This window comes from Acanthochromis polyacanthus, chromosome 2 (genome assembly GCF_021347895.1).
Source record: "Acanthochromis polyacanthus isolate Apoly-LR-REF ecotype Palm Island chromosome 2, KAUST_Apoly_ChrSc, whole genome shotgun sequence".
Taxonomy (NCBI): Eukaryota; Metazoa; Chordata; class Actinopteri; family Pomacentridae; genus Acanthochromis; species Acanthochromis polyacanthus.
The window spans coordinates 12,140,086-12,155,528 of NC_067114.1; the positions used below are offsets into that span (position 1 = coordinate 12,140,086).

A 15,443-nucleotide genomic window follows, 5' to 3' on the forward strand; every position below is an offset into this window, starting at 1 on the left:
GCACTGGAAGGTTTTACTATTGATGATATAGGCATAGCTTAGGGCATGAGAAAAGAGATGAGGGTTTTTCTGCACATCATTTTATGTCTTGTTAATGTGATTAAAACAAATTAAATTGATGTTCATGTTCTTGTACATTGATAAATTAGGATTCAAGATCAAAAAATGAAAGAAGTTCCTCTGAAATTTACTTGGTGATTTCGTGAGCAACTAGTGGTATTTCTAGTGGTAAAAATGGGGCTTACCAAGTGCAGGGGCCAGGGCAGCCATGTTGGGATCCAGGTGAAAGCTCCCCATTAAGAACTGGGCCTCTGCTCCAGCTGGATCTATCTTTAGGCCTGGTGGAAGGCTCATGTTCTGCGTCAGGTAATATTGGTAAAGCTCAGCTTCAGACGGCGTAGGCATGGCTCCCAAGCCAAGTCGTCCGTGCTGCATCTGAGTCACGTTCTGCTGGAGTAGCATCATGTTGTGCATGTGCTTCTCACTGGTCATGTGGATACGCAGGTTCCGCGCCACATTGGTCTCGTAGTCACATACCTCACACCTCCAAGTAGGTTTGCTCTTCGGCTTGGTTGGGGAGGGAGCTCCACACGGTCCGGACATATGGGTGGAGGACTGTGTAGGGTGGTGGTGAGGAGGGTGATGGCTACTGGCCTGGGTGACTGAGGGGACAGCCACCACTCCTCCAGGGGTATGTCCAAACACTTGCTCCTGCGCAGAGCCAATGGAGCCTCCATTCTGCAGGGTCTGCATGTTGTTCAAGTGTTTGTCCGACTGCATGTGGATGCTTAGGTTGCCCTTTGTAGTGGTGGAGTAATTACACACCTAGAAATGATACAACATTTTCTCTTGAACTACAATAAAGTTATACAGAAGTTATTTTTAAATTACTTTAAATACACCAAAAATCAACAGAATAAAAACTATTTTCATTACGACAATAAATAAATGGAAACTTGCAATATGTTTTGGCTACATACCTCACACCGGAAAGGCTTGTATCCACAGGTATAGCTTTCCCCACGAGCTAGACGAGGGTGACTCTGACCACTACTGCAGTAGACACAGGAACCTCCAGAGTCTGGGTGCTTCTCTTTCATGTGGGCTTCCAACGTCTGCTGGTACTTGTAATGCCAGTTGCATTTGGGACACTTAAGTGTTTTGCATGAGTTGCGTGAATGCATCATGGTCATGTGCCCACCTAAGGAGCGTGAGGAACCCAAAATGGTGTCACATTTGGGGCATTCAACCCCACTTCCTCCGCTGCCACCAGGCCCATGGTTCTGTGAACACTCACCAATTCCTGTTATGTCACAGGGGCCCCCTGGGAGGGGGTGGGAGTGGCCATGAGATGTAGGGTGGAGGTGATGATGATGGTGGTGCATGTGGTGATGATGCAGAAGGGCTCCATTTTCCTCCTCTCCCTCTGCCGGGCAATCATTTGGTTCTGGAGCTGTGGCACTATCTCGATTGGCACTTTCATCAACAGCAGCATTGGAGGACAGAGGCGAGGAGGAAGTGCCAGGAGTGTCATCCTCGCTCCTTCTGACGGCAGCTGCCGCCATTGCCATGGGAACTGTGGGTCCCTGGCAGTTAAAGCTCAGAGGGAGCTCTGAGGTCCTCCCCCCACCGTCTGCAGCTGAACCCTCTTCCTTGACAGAGGAGGAAATGGAAGCAAGGGCTTTGCTGTTAAGTGTGGAACTGACTGCAGAGGTGCAGGCAGAAGGCTGGAGAGTGCTACTAGGCATTAATAAAGGAGATTTGGAAATGCTTTGGTTTGAGACAGCTGGTTCCCCCGGTTCACCCCCGCCGCTGCTACTGTTACCACCACAGGCCACTGCAGTGCTTTCTGCCTCCACCTCGTCTTCCTCCTCCCCTAATAACAGTTCGTCCTCTTCTTCGGAGCCTCCCATCTGACTGGATAGGTGCACCTTGCTTTCATGTCCCTCAGTGTTCCCATCCTCTCCCTTACATGCCAGCTCTTTCCCAGCAGGCTCCTCTGTTCTCCCTCCCTGTTTGGGCAGGGTACTGGAGTCTTTGGCAGAGCCTGGGGATGAGGTAAGAGTGGATGCTTTGGGAATGCTCAGTCCTCCAAGAGAGAGGACTGAGCCTAGTTGGGTTTGTTGCTGCTGCTGTTGCTGGAGGCCAGAGTCAGAGTCTTTGTTCAGGAGGGTCTCACTGCCCCCGCTGCTGCTTCCAGGCTCCAAATGGACACCACTAAATGTGCCATAGAAGCTCTGTCCAGAGTTAATGGGGAGCAGGGTGGGTGGCAAAGGAGTGCTCTTATTTTTTGGTTCCAGGAAACTAATGAGGGGCTCTTTGTCCTTCCCAATGCCCTGGATGATGGCAGATGCATGCTTGTCCCCTAGCAGCCGCCGCTCGTCCTCACTCAGTGTCATGCGGTGATCATGGACGGCATGAGTGGCAAAGGAACGGGCATAGCCAAAGGACAGCTTGCAGAGAAAACACATGAGGATGGGCTTACCCTTGCCATATAGGGCAAGCCCATCAAATTTGGAGAAATCCACGTTGTTGGGAACATCTTTGGATACACAGGACTTCTTGGCAGACCCATCGCTGTTCAGGTAATCCTTGTTGCTTTTGTGCCGCACATCGAAGACACGGAAACTGTGCAGGACAGGGCTGAGGCCTGTCATTGTTGAGGTATTGGGAAAACCTTGGTCTGAATTTCCAAACCACTTCCCAAAGGACGAGGCTATGTGGAACGTGTTGATGATCTGTGGATAGACCGAGGACGAAGTCCCAGCAGGTTCTCCCGGTTTCCCCCCACTTGTGAGAGAGTTTGTGGGAAGCAGGCCGGGTACCATGCCTCCACTACTTTGGATCAACTGACTGAGGCTCTCCACGATGTAGGCTGAGCCGTCTGGCTGGTAGACTATCTCTCCTGCCAGGTTCTCCACATCACTGCTCTCTTCTTCCTCTTCCTCCTCTCCTTCCTCACTCCCACTCTCAGGTGGTCCCTGCTGTTGTGTAGGTTGATGTCGCAGAAGAGTGGGCATGCCCCCTCCCCCTGAAGTGATTGGCACTCCAGGGAAGGGTTGAAGACTTGGGAAACAGCTGTCAATCTCCATTTCATCTAAGTCCACAGATTCTTCCTCTTCTCCACAGCTCACTCCCTCTTGCTCTTCCTCCTCAGGACCCTCTCCTCTGGGATGCAGCTGGCCTGTGGCAGAGCTATCACGGTGGGCCTGGGGTGACGTCTGTTTTGGCTGCTGCTGCTGCTGCTGGGGCTGGAGTTCTCTCACCCCGTCATGAGATGCAATGGAGTTTTGGGGTTGAGAAGGGTAGGGAGCAGCGAGAGATAGGGGGTCCAGGGAAGGGGCCTGGTTGGTGCAAGTGACCTGTGAGCTAGAGTGATCGTTCCAGGGCTGTGGTGGTTGCTGCTGCTGGGAGGAGCCGAGCCCATCGTCTGTCCCAGAAACCACGGGAGACTCACAGCTGTCCATGCTGATGCCTACATGAGGCGTTCATCGCATCCAGGCCTGCGGAGACACAGAATGGGTAAAATAAGAGGTTATTGTTGGATTTGGGAAGGGTAATGTAAGCACACATGCATATACGCAAGAACACACAATTCCTCATTTACCATGTCAGTGTTATAAATAAATGTCTATATCTTCCAAATTATTGCTATGCCTATTAAGGGAAGATCAGATATAGCAAATATAAAGAGAACATCATGTATAGAAAGCTGGAAAGAAGAAAATCAAATGTATGGCGCACTGGGTGAGAGACAAAAGTCTGAGATATAATTGGAAAAATGACACCATGCTCATTACGCTAGATTAGGCACTTAAACACAATACCTGAGACAAGCACTAATAAGCCGTCCATGATTCATCTTCCTGCCATATCACAAAGGTACCATCTTTTATCTTCACCTTCCAAACAACACCCCTAATCTTATATTCTGCAAATCCTACATCCGTTTTTAATTAACTTGCAGTCAGAAAAAAGGAGCAACAGACTAACTTAATGGATCAAATAGATTCCTTGTGAGATAATTAGACACTGAGAAGCCACCCATCAGCACATCGTACATTTACATAACTGGAAGGAAAAGGGAAAACTGCATCTAAAAAAAGCAATTCTTAACAGTATCACTGATATCACTCTATCTGCAGTTGTGCACATATAAGAAGAATATAATGCATTTGTATTATTGAAAAAGATATGTCTGAACTCTGACATGAGCAATAAAAGGCACTATTTTCTATGAGCCCAAAATACATAAGCTGGGTTGGGACTTCACTGCAGCTGTGTTTAGATCTTGCATCCAATAACCTCTACGCTTAGCCTGGTTTCAAACACTCCAGCCATCCTCCGCCTCTGAAATAATAAATGGGAGCTGAGCTTTCGGGAGCTGGCCATGCCCCGAGCATCTGAGAGGCCCAACACAGGCTGCAATTTAGAGCGCAGAAGAGATAAAATGATAGCACAAGATACCGCTGAGCTAATAATTTTATTAAAGGGATGCAGCCAACATTGATTAAAGGGGGCAATCGGGCTGAAACCAATAACTCTGGGCTGCCCTTTAACCTACCAGTACTGAATATTACATGAGCAAAGTTTCCCGGCACCAAGCTCACTGCCATGTCCCAGTTGATTAGCACATTCACTGCCTGCACTTGATTTATTTACTTATTTACTTAGGGATGCAAATTTCAGCTGTGATCAGAATGGAGTCTACCCCCACACCCTAACATATTAACCACTGAGGGAGAGGAGAGATTGATAATGTCTGTCTGCTTCTTCATGAATGTCTGATGAAGCTTGCCTCCCACACAACATACCTGAGACCTCTCCAACCCTATATGCACCTCAAACTACAAAAATAATGGACTCACATTTGCTTTTGTATTATGGCTTCAAAATGAACAATAACGGACCAAAATAGAAAACTGTGGGCAAAATAACAACAAAGAAAGAAGCGCAATAATGTTAAACTGATAGCTTTCATTTAAAAAAATGCAAAACTGAACTGCAAACACACTGCAGATGGTATTATCATAAATATACACATATTTCTGGTATATTGTCCACCTGATTGCTTTGTTTACACGCTACAGAAGCTAACCTCAATGACCCTTCAGTTACTTTGCATATAAAATGAAAGATATTAGACTGGCTGGCTTATTAAGAAGATTGCTTTATACAGCCGGACATGATTTAGAGATGGCTGCCATATTGAGTGAGGGGATACTAGCCCTACTAGTCTGTATTTATTATCTGCTCCATTAATAAGAGGCTATGAGCTCAACAGCCATTTCACACAAATGGACTGAGGGCAGTGAGAGTAATGCAAGAAAAAAAATATGCCACATGTCAAACAGACAGTGATTCTTCAAACTAAAAGCAAGTGCATAAACTGCATAAAATGAGAATGAAAACAAGAAGAAGCAGGAAATGTGACTTGTCTAAAAGCACTGCCTCATAAGAAAACATCCCCATGTGTCCTGTCTGAACATGGAGTGTTTCACACTTTGTTCCTGTAATCTCCCAGCCCCTCCTCCAGATTCCACTGCCTGTCTCGACCAAGCCTGGGAACACTGGGCCCACATGCACAACTAGTAGTTAAGATTGCTAGTTAACAATGACCTCTAAAGTTCTCAACTCTCCTCTTTGCCTTGATGAGTCTGCACAAGGCGAGTACAGTGTACTGTACTGAGGGTATGTACCCATCAATTCCCATTACTGCACTAAGATACCTCAAGCAATTAGCAGTAGACAGGATAACACGATGACTCTTGATCAGTGCTGGAGCTCCGAGCCAGTTTGGTGTGTCCACTGCTTACAGAAAACAGGATTGCCCTTTAAAATCAAGATGGTGTAATTCAATAACCTGCAGTGGTTACTGATGAGCAATGGGATTGTCTGGAGTCGGAAAGTCGCAGATGGGCCAACTGATATAACGCTGTTTGTCTCTCAGAGGTTTGCCTGGCTCAGTGACACCTGTTTAAAGCAGGAAAAGCTTTAATCTCTGGGAGGCACTAAACAAGTCCGGGAGACAGACAAAGAGACGCGGTCGAAGTAGAGGGGAAGTGGAGGAGGCCGGTGTCTCTGTGTGCTGACTGTGTTAATAACCACAAATCAAAATGATGGAGCAGCCTGCTAAAGGTGACTACTAGTGAGTGGTATTATGCACAGTTATATACTGTAATGTGTCAAAAAGAAAATTTTCTTTTGCATGCTGGCACTACAACAAGTGATTCCACTATGGCCTCTGCCCTTGTGTTGCATTGTAATTCTGAATGTGGGCCCACTGAGTTGACAATAAGCAGGCTGTGTGCAGCCAAAACAAGCCTTAGCTGACAATAAGAGATAATCACAGGGAAGAAAGGGCTGGATTCCTGAGCTGATCTGAGGGAGAGCAAGCCGATGCACAGATCCTGACTGTAGGACTCACCCTCTGCTGCCACCTGGCTTCAAAGACTTTATGCCAGGGTCTCCTTGCCATCTCTTTTACCCTCTACTGACAAGAAAAAAGCAACTCCAACCCCCTCCCAACCACAAAGTAGATAAGGCTGAACCATTTGAAAAAGGCCTTGGTTCTAATGAACAGTGTCAGAGAGAGGGTCTGGATGTCATTTGGTAGGGATGCAAAATGAGATAAGTTTTAAGTTATGGGTCCTTTCATTAGGTGGGATTTACCAGCCAACTGAAGGAGGAATTAAAGGCTAAAGAACCATCTGATTATAAGCATGCCTGATCACCTGCCTGAAGGCCCGGCCTTGCCTTCAGAGGACCCTGCTCTCCAGGGTTTCCTGAGGGAATTATCTCTGAGTCCGAACTGTGAATACTCCTGGGCTGTGGGCACGATGTAGCCCTGACCCTTCCTCCTATCCACATAAGTCTGCACTGAGGGAACACCTTTTTAAAATGGAAAAAACACAATTTCTTGATATGCGTAGAGGACCCTGAACAATTTACCAGATCTGCTTTTCAACTGTTTGTCGGTGATGTTGCTTGTCTGTGTCTGGTCTCTGAGCCATCACAGAGCCTGGCCAGCCACCGCAGGGTAAGGGGCGCTTATTGGAAAATCAATGGCGTGAATGCTAAGCAAGTTACAGGAAGATGTGGGAAGGAAGGGTTCTTATTGATAAAGCAGGGGAAGGCTTTTGATGTTGCACTAGGGACATGCTCATTGATGGGGGAACCATTGTAGTCCTCAGGCGGAGTGAGGCCTGGGTTTATCTCCTAGGTTTGTTCTAATTAATCACCAATAAAGGAATGCATGCATTGCAGTCTTTAACATAAGTCCACTTTAATGCCTGACATGACTGCGGAATTATGGCTTTAACGACACGCTCTTACAGTGAGGAAGCTATATTTCTAACTGTACTGCAACTGTCTTTTTCTACTTTTTGTTGCCTTCCAAAACTATTCCTAACATAGTACTAATTTGACTCTCTGCTGGGGTACAGCTAGGCTAGATGTGAGTGTGCAAGTATGGTCTTAAATTGGCAGACTGCTGTCACAGTATGATTTATTGTAGGGAAACAAGAATATATAAATGCATAACAATATAAATAGTAAACTTTTCCTGTCATGAAATATACTAATTAGATATTTTACTTCATCAATAGTAAGTAGGGCAGATAAGTCAAGCAGTCTGAGAGGGAAAATGCCTGTCATCTTTCAGCGTCTAGAAAATATTCTCACAGCGTCACTTAGTCTCAGAGCCGTGAGCCAAAGAAGTTTGTCAACCGCTGCCATACACAGCAAACAATTATAACTGAATAAGGTACATGTAGTTCCTGTTCTTGATGATTCCTAACACCGTAACTCAGACAATTAACCATGTAAAACACCAGTGTTTATTGAGTGCTGTAAATATTCAATCCACTATTCTACTAATGCAGACATAAGGGTGCTTCACTATTGCTCCAACTGCAGGAGGCAAAAAGTCACCTCAGGTCGATGGCACTCAGCCTGTAAACAGGGCTTCCCGTAAAATCAATGATCTTCAGTAGGAGCTATCAGTCTGTGGAACAGAAATAGCCATGGCTGTGTTGCGTCTAAGGCAGGGACGTACAGTGCTGTGTGTTTGCTTGAGTGTGTGCGAGCAGAGGAGGCTGATCACTGGCATGTCGAGGAGTATTTCTCAAAGATAGCAGAACTGAAGCATGTAGCTCTGTCATGCATGATGCAAAGGGAAGACTACAGCTTACAAATGTCAGGAATTTACTTTTATGTGGGCTTTATGCATCAAACTAGTGCTAGAGCAAATGTATAACTTTGAGATAAAATAATCCTTGCTGATTACAATATGAGAAAACGTAAATACCCAGGAGGCAAGTTACTGATTGTTTTAGTTTCACAGCACTCAATTTTAGTAAGCATTTTGCACTAGCAATACTGGCCAGAGAAGGCAAAATTGATTTGTTTGTAGTATCAATTGCCTCCTTTGTTAATAGACCTGAAATAGAACCTTGAAAATGATTTTACCCTTTATGCAACACCATCAACTTGTGTTAATCCATTCCATGTGCAGAACAGAAGGAAAGTTATACAAGATAAAGCAGCAGTGAAATCACAGGGCAGGACTGTATGTGATTCATAGACAGGGCAGTCTGATTAAATGATCAGACTGAGGCTGAGCTAACTTCCAAAACACTCCAGAAGGGATTTACACTTGGCACTAGAGTGTTTCCTCAGTTTTGGAGGGTGTGATAGAAACAGCGTGCTGGTGTAATTAGAAGTAGTTAATTAGCTGTGGGTTAATTACTGGGTTCTGCAGAGCGTTGGTGAAAGACCTGGTGGGGTGGCAAAGCAAAGGGAAGCAGCGAACACACAGCAGGAAGCTCCCAGTCTCCCGCCAATTAGCAACCAGCATGGGGGGGCTTCTCTGTTGCACTCGGAGTACAAATGTGAGAAGCCTCATATCATTTCATTCAAACTGCAGCACAGAGGAAGAGATAAAGTGAGAGCGTGCAAAATGTGCATGTTATGGGAAACTTTTAACTACTGTTTTTCTCAAGGAAAGACAGAAATAACCAAGAAGTCACAGTGAAATTTTAAATGATGAAGTGAGGAAAACAAAATGACACCCTGGTATCTAAAGAATTAAGGATGCAGAAACTGAGCAGGAAATATTGTAATTACTACAAAAGCAACGTCTTCTTACGGCAACCACAAGCACAATCAGTCTTCATTCTGAAAGACTGCACTGTATTATTTTCCTGTTATGTCCCGTGTGGTTTGTTTAGAAAGCTTTGTAATTTATAAGCGCATAAATTATCCTTGGAATTAAGGTATTGATGTATAATCAGAGAAAGGCTATCGGGCACAAACTAACGTTCGCCCCCAGGCAACCCAGTGCACAGAGCACTGGTATACGTTCACACACAGAGGGGTGTCTGTAAAATTGCAAGGCAGACAGACAGTGAGAGCAAGAGTGAGAGAGAGAGAGAGAGAGCAAAAGGTTCTAGCTGGGTCTTTCAAATACTTATCAGATTAGTTAGAGACACATCCTCCATTTTTGCTCAATTTTAGGCCGACAGACATGGATATTGAATGATTTGCAACAGTCTGATATGGAACCTCACATCTTTGAGCATGCAGTGCTGACTTCCCCATAGTGTGGAATGCAGAAAGGCTGACAGGACAGTTGATACTTTGTGCACCGGTCTGTCGGGGTCTAATCTATCAGAAAACAACAAATTGATTAGAATCCTTGGGAAGATTTCTTAATGCAAGACATTTAGAAGTCCATCAAAGACATTGTAGGTATGCTGTATTAGAACTGTGTGTCTGAAGAGAAAAAAGGAGGATACAGAGGAAGTGAGATTGGGATATGGGGCAAGAGAGAAAGTGAGACGGCTAAAGACACGTGTCCAATGAAAGGTCAGGGACAAGGGGGGGAAATGTGCTGATCAAAGTCTTCAAGCCCCAGGACCTTCATTTCTACTAATTATCAAATCTGCCCCTATTTATATCTGCGGGAAGCAGACGTTCTCTCAGGAGAGGATGGAAGTGAAATCTGCTAACTACAGTGCTTTCAGAGCTTCTGTTTGCTCACTCCATTTCATTTGTTCTATAGTAACAGGATGAGGGCAGTAAAGGGGGCTTTAGAGAACCAATGACCACAACTTATTTAGGAATGTTGTAACGAAAGTAAGGGACAGAACACTGTGTACAGAGCTGAGCAAAAGTGTGAAATACTGAATCACCCTACTTTCTGGAGGTGAGAAATTCATCTGTGCCATTTTAGAAAAACTACAAGGCAAGATCACATAGTGCCATACACACATATATTAGACATACAAATGCACACACGTGCACGTACACACCTTTTTGCAGCGTTGCAGCTAAAGCAAGGCAACCACAAACACAGTTGTTAAAATGATCAATACCATTGAAATATTAAACCTTAAGAAGCCGCATTATTGATTAGGAGCCCGATGATGAAACGGTTTATTATCACAATTGTGGGGCTTTATGTAAATGTTTTGGAGAGACCATCAGCTGTCCATCTACCATGGGCTGTGGCTAAATTTGAACCCCCAACCACACACACACACACTCGTATGACCCACAACCCACTCAGCACTGCTCCCTTACTCTGCCATCCAAAACCTGAGGGATTGGGGCGGACAGGGAGATGCCATTACCACTACTTCTACATCCATTAAGGACAGCTGACACTGATCACCATATTGAGCCCCTGCTGACCGAGAGAGGAGAAGAGGGATGTGGCCCCAAGAACAACCTGGTAACTCTGGGATGTGGTCGAAGGCATCTGAAGCAGTGATCACATTAGAAAAAAAGCATACAGGTGAGCAGGACATGGGCTCTACGCAACAATCATGCTCTGACAGACAGGTCGGGGACATGGATGACATGTCTATAATGCTGGGCCTTTCTGTGTAATCTGGAAAACAAATACCTCAGTAATGACCCAGTCCTGCACCTGGTAAAACACAGGTTTCACTGGCACCTGGAATTAGACAAATATTCTCTGCTGAGCATTCTTAAAGGGACACGTTCCAAAATGTTACATGGAATTTTAGAAGACAGCAACATATGCAGTAATCATTTATTTATGACACACATGAAATAGGAAACAGCAAATTTCTAATTCAACTCTAAAATATCTGTAACTAAGAGGCTAAACTGGGACAGTAACATGCAGCACTGTAAGGAGATGAGTTAAGTCCCACAGAGGCACAGAGGGGAAACAGTGAGGCGGTGCCACAAGCCTGAGAGTTAGGGCCAATGTTCGGTTAAGTGTCTAAACCTGAGTAGGGTGATAAGATCCCTTTTAGAAGGCATGTGAAGGCCAAATGACCAGGAAACCTGAGTAATGTGGGTGAAAGCTGTCTGGGGTGAGAGCAGAGATGTGGAAAGTCATGCAGTGTTATGTGTGGAAAATGGAAACTTACTATCTCTTTTACGCACCTCACACTGAGGAGGGGTGCAGTCCCATCCACATGAGCTTGTGGGTGCATATAATATCATGTGTGTGAGTGCATATCCAGACACACTCGCACATACACACAACATGCACATAAAGCAGGGATTAGAGAGTGTCCCAGTGAGACCATTCTGTGGAAATTATTTCTTTGCAGAAAAAAGGCATGAAAGCCAATGGTGACCTGGCCTCTAATTCTAGAGTAGGATATCCTGGATAAATAATTAGAGGGTTGCTTTGAAGACCCTGCACAGCTGAACCATTCACTCCCCACTTCACATTTGCTAAAGTCATTAATGACAAAGATTTAGAAAGGAAAAGCGAAAATCTTTCTGGTACACAAATACTTTTTTTTATGAGGCCTGGCCCAAATTCCTCTCTGCTTAGCTGAAGCCCTTATCCTGGGAAAGAACTGCACCCGTTTTAAACAATAAACCCCAGGGGAAGAGTGTTTTCTGTTGCCCCCTTCCCCCACTGAATTATGAGAGTTAATTAAGTTAAAAGAATAATGTGCCCTGTCTTTTAAAAGGGGAAGTGGGTAAGAAATGTTGGGACACTGGATGTCAAAAGAAACAAGAAAACCAAAGTGAAAGACTGACAATATTCTCAAACTGTTGAGAACACAAAAACAAAAAAGCTTTTTTATATTCGAAAAAGGAGAAAGAGTGTGATGAGAAGCCCTCTCTGAATATGAAAAAGAACCCCACTGTAACAAACACTGCTGACTTCTTATACATGGCTATTTTTGTGTCACAGTGACATACATCTTCAGTGAGTGCTCACACTTAGTCACTGCATGTGTCACTTCAATAAGCTGTGTGACTAACCTGATCAATCAAAACAGTAGGGACTAACAGTGGCATTCCCAACAAAGGAAAATGCACTCACCAATTTGCATTTTCATATTCCACTGGAACATCTTTGAGTATTTCATTGAGCCAAACCCCCCCCCCCCCCCCCCGACAAACCCATCAAGTACTAGCATACATGCCAATGAGATGTCTAATCTTTACACTGGCAGTTTATAAACAGAACACATAAATCAGGTCTTGATGCAATCGTCATCTTAAAAGGAGAGCAGAGCTTGCCCTACAGTTTACAAGGACAGATTCCAAGGCAAACCTTGGAAGGTGCTGTGCATTCCTTCTGAGTAAAGCTGTGATGAGGAACTGTCAACAGAGGAAAAGGGAAGAAAAACAAAAGGAAAACAACTTGTTAAGTGTATAACAAGGTGGCCTGGAGGGCAATGCTGAAAGACACCTCAGCACTTGACTCTGAAGTGTGCAAGGAACATCAAACAGCATTTCTGTATCTATGCTGAGCACTGACAGAGCCGACCACAGTGTTCAGAGGCCCTTGTGTGAAGAGAAACGCTACAGTTTGGCACGAAATAAACAGGCAAAATGTGACTAAAAGACAACAGTTCCTTCTGCATCAGTAATAATAAGTGCTCGTATGCACTGAATCTCAGCCGCAGACCTCCAGGGAGACCTGTCTAACACGAGGGAAGGCTGCTGCTGCTACAAAAGAGTAAGAGAATAACCCATTTCTATAACGCACTTGCAAACTGTTAAGCAGTTACTAGCAGATAATGATTGCCCTTGAGTAGTATAGTTAGAAGGTGTGTGTTTATGTGGCACAGAGAGACATAAGGTTTGGGTGGGAAACAGCTCTCTGTAAGAAGCTGTGCAGCAAGGAGCAGAGTCAAAGCATCTTTGCTGGAAAAACACCTGAAAGATCAACAAATATCTGACCATTAAAGCTGTTGGCAGCTCAAAGATTGCACCAAAACTTGGCATGCTGGCATCTACAAGTGTTCAAGAACTCTGAGCTGAAAAAGTAGATGCCCAATGCTAAAAACACATTAAAATATCCTAACTCTAAAGCTTGGGGGGAAGGACAAGGGGAACAGACAAAAGAGAGCTCGGGAGAAGCAAAAACTGGGTGTGATATTTTAAGAAATGTGCAGTGTGTTAATAAGTTCCTCTTCTCCCCCTCCTCTCCTGGCCTGGTCTGAGTGTTGTGACAGCTACAGTGCTGTGGAGCTATATTTGAGAAAGACCAGCCCCCTGCCCCTCATCTCCACACACACACTGCAGCCCTTGTTCATCTGCCTTAATGAAATGGCCACATGCCTCCTCTCATCCCAGAGTTGCTTGCACACTGTAGCACCTGGTAGATATAAATCAGTCCTACTGAGCTGTATTTGGGAAGTGAGGCATTAAGCATGACATGGGCTGTCAAAGTTCAGATCGCACCGACCGCAACATCTAGTTGAACCGCTGCGGAACAGACCCGAGACCAAGGAGCAGGCCTACCATCGGTCTCTTATCTTCTGCCTCCCAGCTCTGCATGACATGGCTGCCACATCTGGGCCCCAGCTGGGCAGCCTGCTCAGCACAACCTAGCCCAACTAGAGCAAGGTAGGGGAATATGGATTCATGGTAAGACTCACATTTTCAGGGATCAATAGCCCCCCAAAACCTTGGCGGTTAAAAAGGGCGCCGTTTGCTGGCATTTATCTTTGGGCTTTCTTATCTGTGAACTGTGGGGGCTTGAGTGTATTATTACAGTTTTAAGTGGCGTAGGTTCTATTTTTGAGCAAGGAGATAAAAGTAGCTGAGCGCCTGTGTGTTGTGCAAGCATACTGTATGTAGTCTATGTGCGTGTGTGTGAGTGGAATTTCAGTCACGTGAGTCTGGGGTCTGAAGGTCAAACACTGCAAGAGAACCCACACATTCCTCAGAGGACAGGCACATATCTTTAGTGCATGAGCATTTGTGGGTTTGCCTTAACTTGGATGCATGCAAGTGTAAGCATATCAAACTAGCCAAAGCTCCACTTTTCCGCCACTCCACCCGTCTACCCCGAGGTTTATGCTTGAATATTAAATAAATTCTCCACTGAGCTTTAGATGTATGGGATGACTCCTCAGACAGATACACAAGACACAAAGGGTGGACGACAGATTGCTCAAAGGGAAACGAAAAGGGCCAAAGGGGGCTAATGAGTGAGGAAAAAAGTTGTCTTCTATGGATTTAGCTGTGGGCTTTTACAGATGGTGTGTCCTGCTCTTCTTAGCTACAGGTCACAATGGGGAGCTGAGATGGTACAGTAGGTGGAGAGCAAAAAAACACAAAGAAGAGAATGAAGAAAAAAAGAGATGGAGGGCCTGTAGAAATAGCTGGATTCAACCTTAACCTTGCTAAATGACATTACATTCTATGATATTGTTATGTATTCTGCTGAGTAATTAGCCAATGGCAGATGCCTCTGGCAGGTAAAAACAGCTAGCATTTGAAAAGCAACAACAACATTACATTTAAGACACATAAAAGTCATTGACTCAGTCTGTCTGTTGAAATACGTGTCAAGGGCATAAAAATTGCTATGTGCAGTGTACAGAATGCGGCAAAAACTGTTCGTGGATTTAAGGTCATATTTGGCAGAGAAAAGTAAAACACCAGAAGATCTGAGTCTAAATGTGGAAAGGAGAATTCTTCAGCTGACATCTGCTGGGTTGTTATGTTAAGTGAAGACTTTCCCTCTGTGCACCTATGTGTATTTGCACTCACACACAAATAAAAAGCACACTACCAGGATGTAATCATCACTTCAGAGGGAGACGAATGGAGTGACCACAGTACAAAGGACAGGAGTGTCCACATGTAAATACGGGTAAAACACATTTGCATATTATACACATAACATTAATGCAGAGGCAAAGAATAAAATCTGTGATATTTTTTGTTTTTTCCACAGGAAATAAAGCTCACTCAGTGGCATCAGATTCAGCACTGCCGAGTGATCCTTGAGAACTGCACATTTAATTAATGATGTCATTGTTTTGACATTGAAAGAGCATGCCAGCAAACAAGATAAACAAGATCTAGCACTGGGAAGAGTGCTATCAGAATACTAAAGGAAACAGAAAGCTGGGAGATCACATCCAAAGCACTTTGAATCTTAACCCTGGGCGCTTAGACAGCTCTATTCAATCTCTCATACG

General features: G+C 44.7%; 1 protein-coding gene across 6 annotated transcripts in view; it reads right to left on the reverse strand.

Moving 5' to 3' along the window:
• zfhx3b (zinc finger homeobox 3b) overlaps positions 1-15,443 on the reverse strand; it is a 288,945-nt gene that overhangs the window by 85,880 nt on the left and 187,622 nt on the right. For all 6 annotated transcript variants that reach the window (XM_051939585.1, XM_051939586.1, XM_051939593.1 and 3 more), the window contains 2 exons: positions 981-3,503; positions 246-825 (listed from right to left, as the gene is read on the reverse strand). In XM_051939585.1, the coding sequence (XP_051795545.1) occupies positions 246-825; positions 981-3,467 (3,067 nt within the window). In that variant the 5' untranslated portion in view covers positions 3,468-3,503. The remainder of the gene's footprint in view (positions 1-245; positions 826-980; positions 3,504-15,443) is intronic.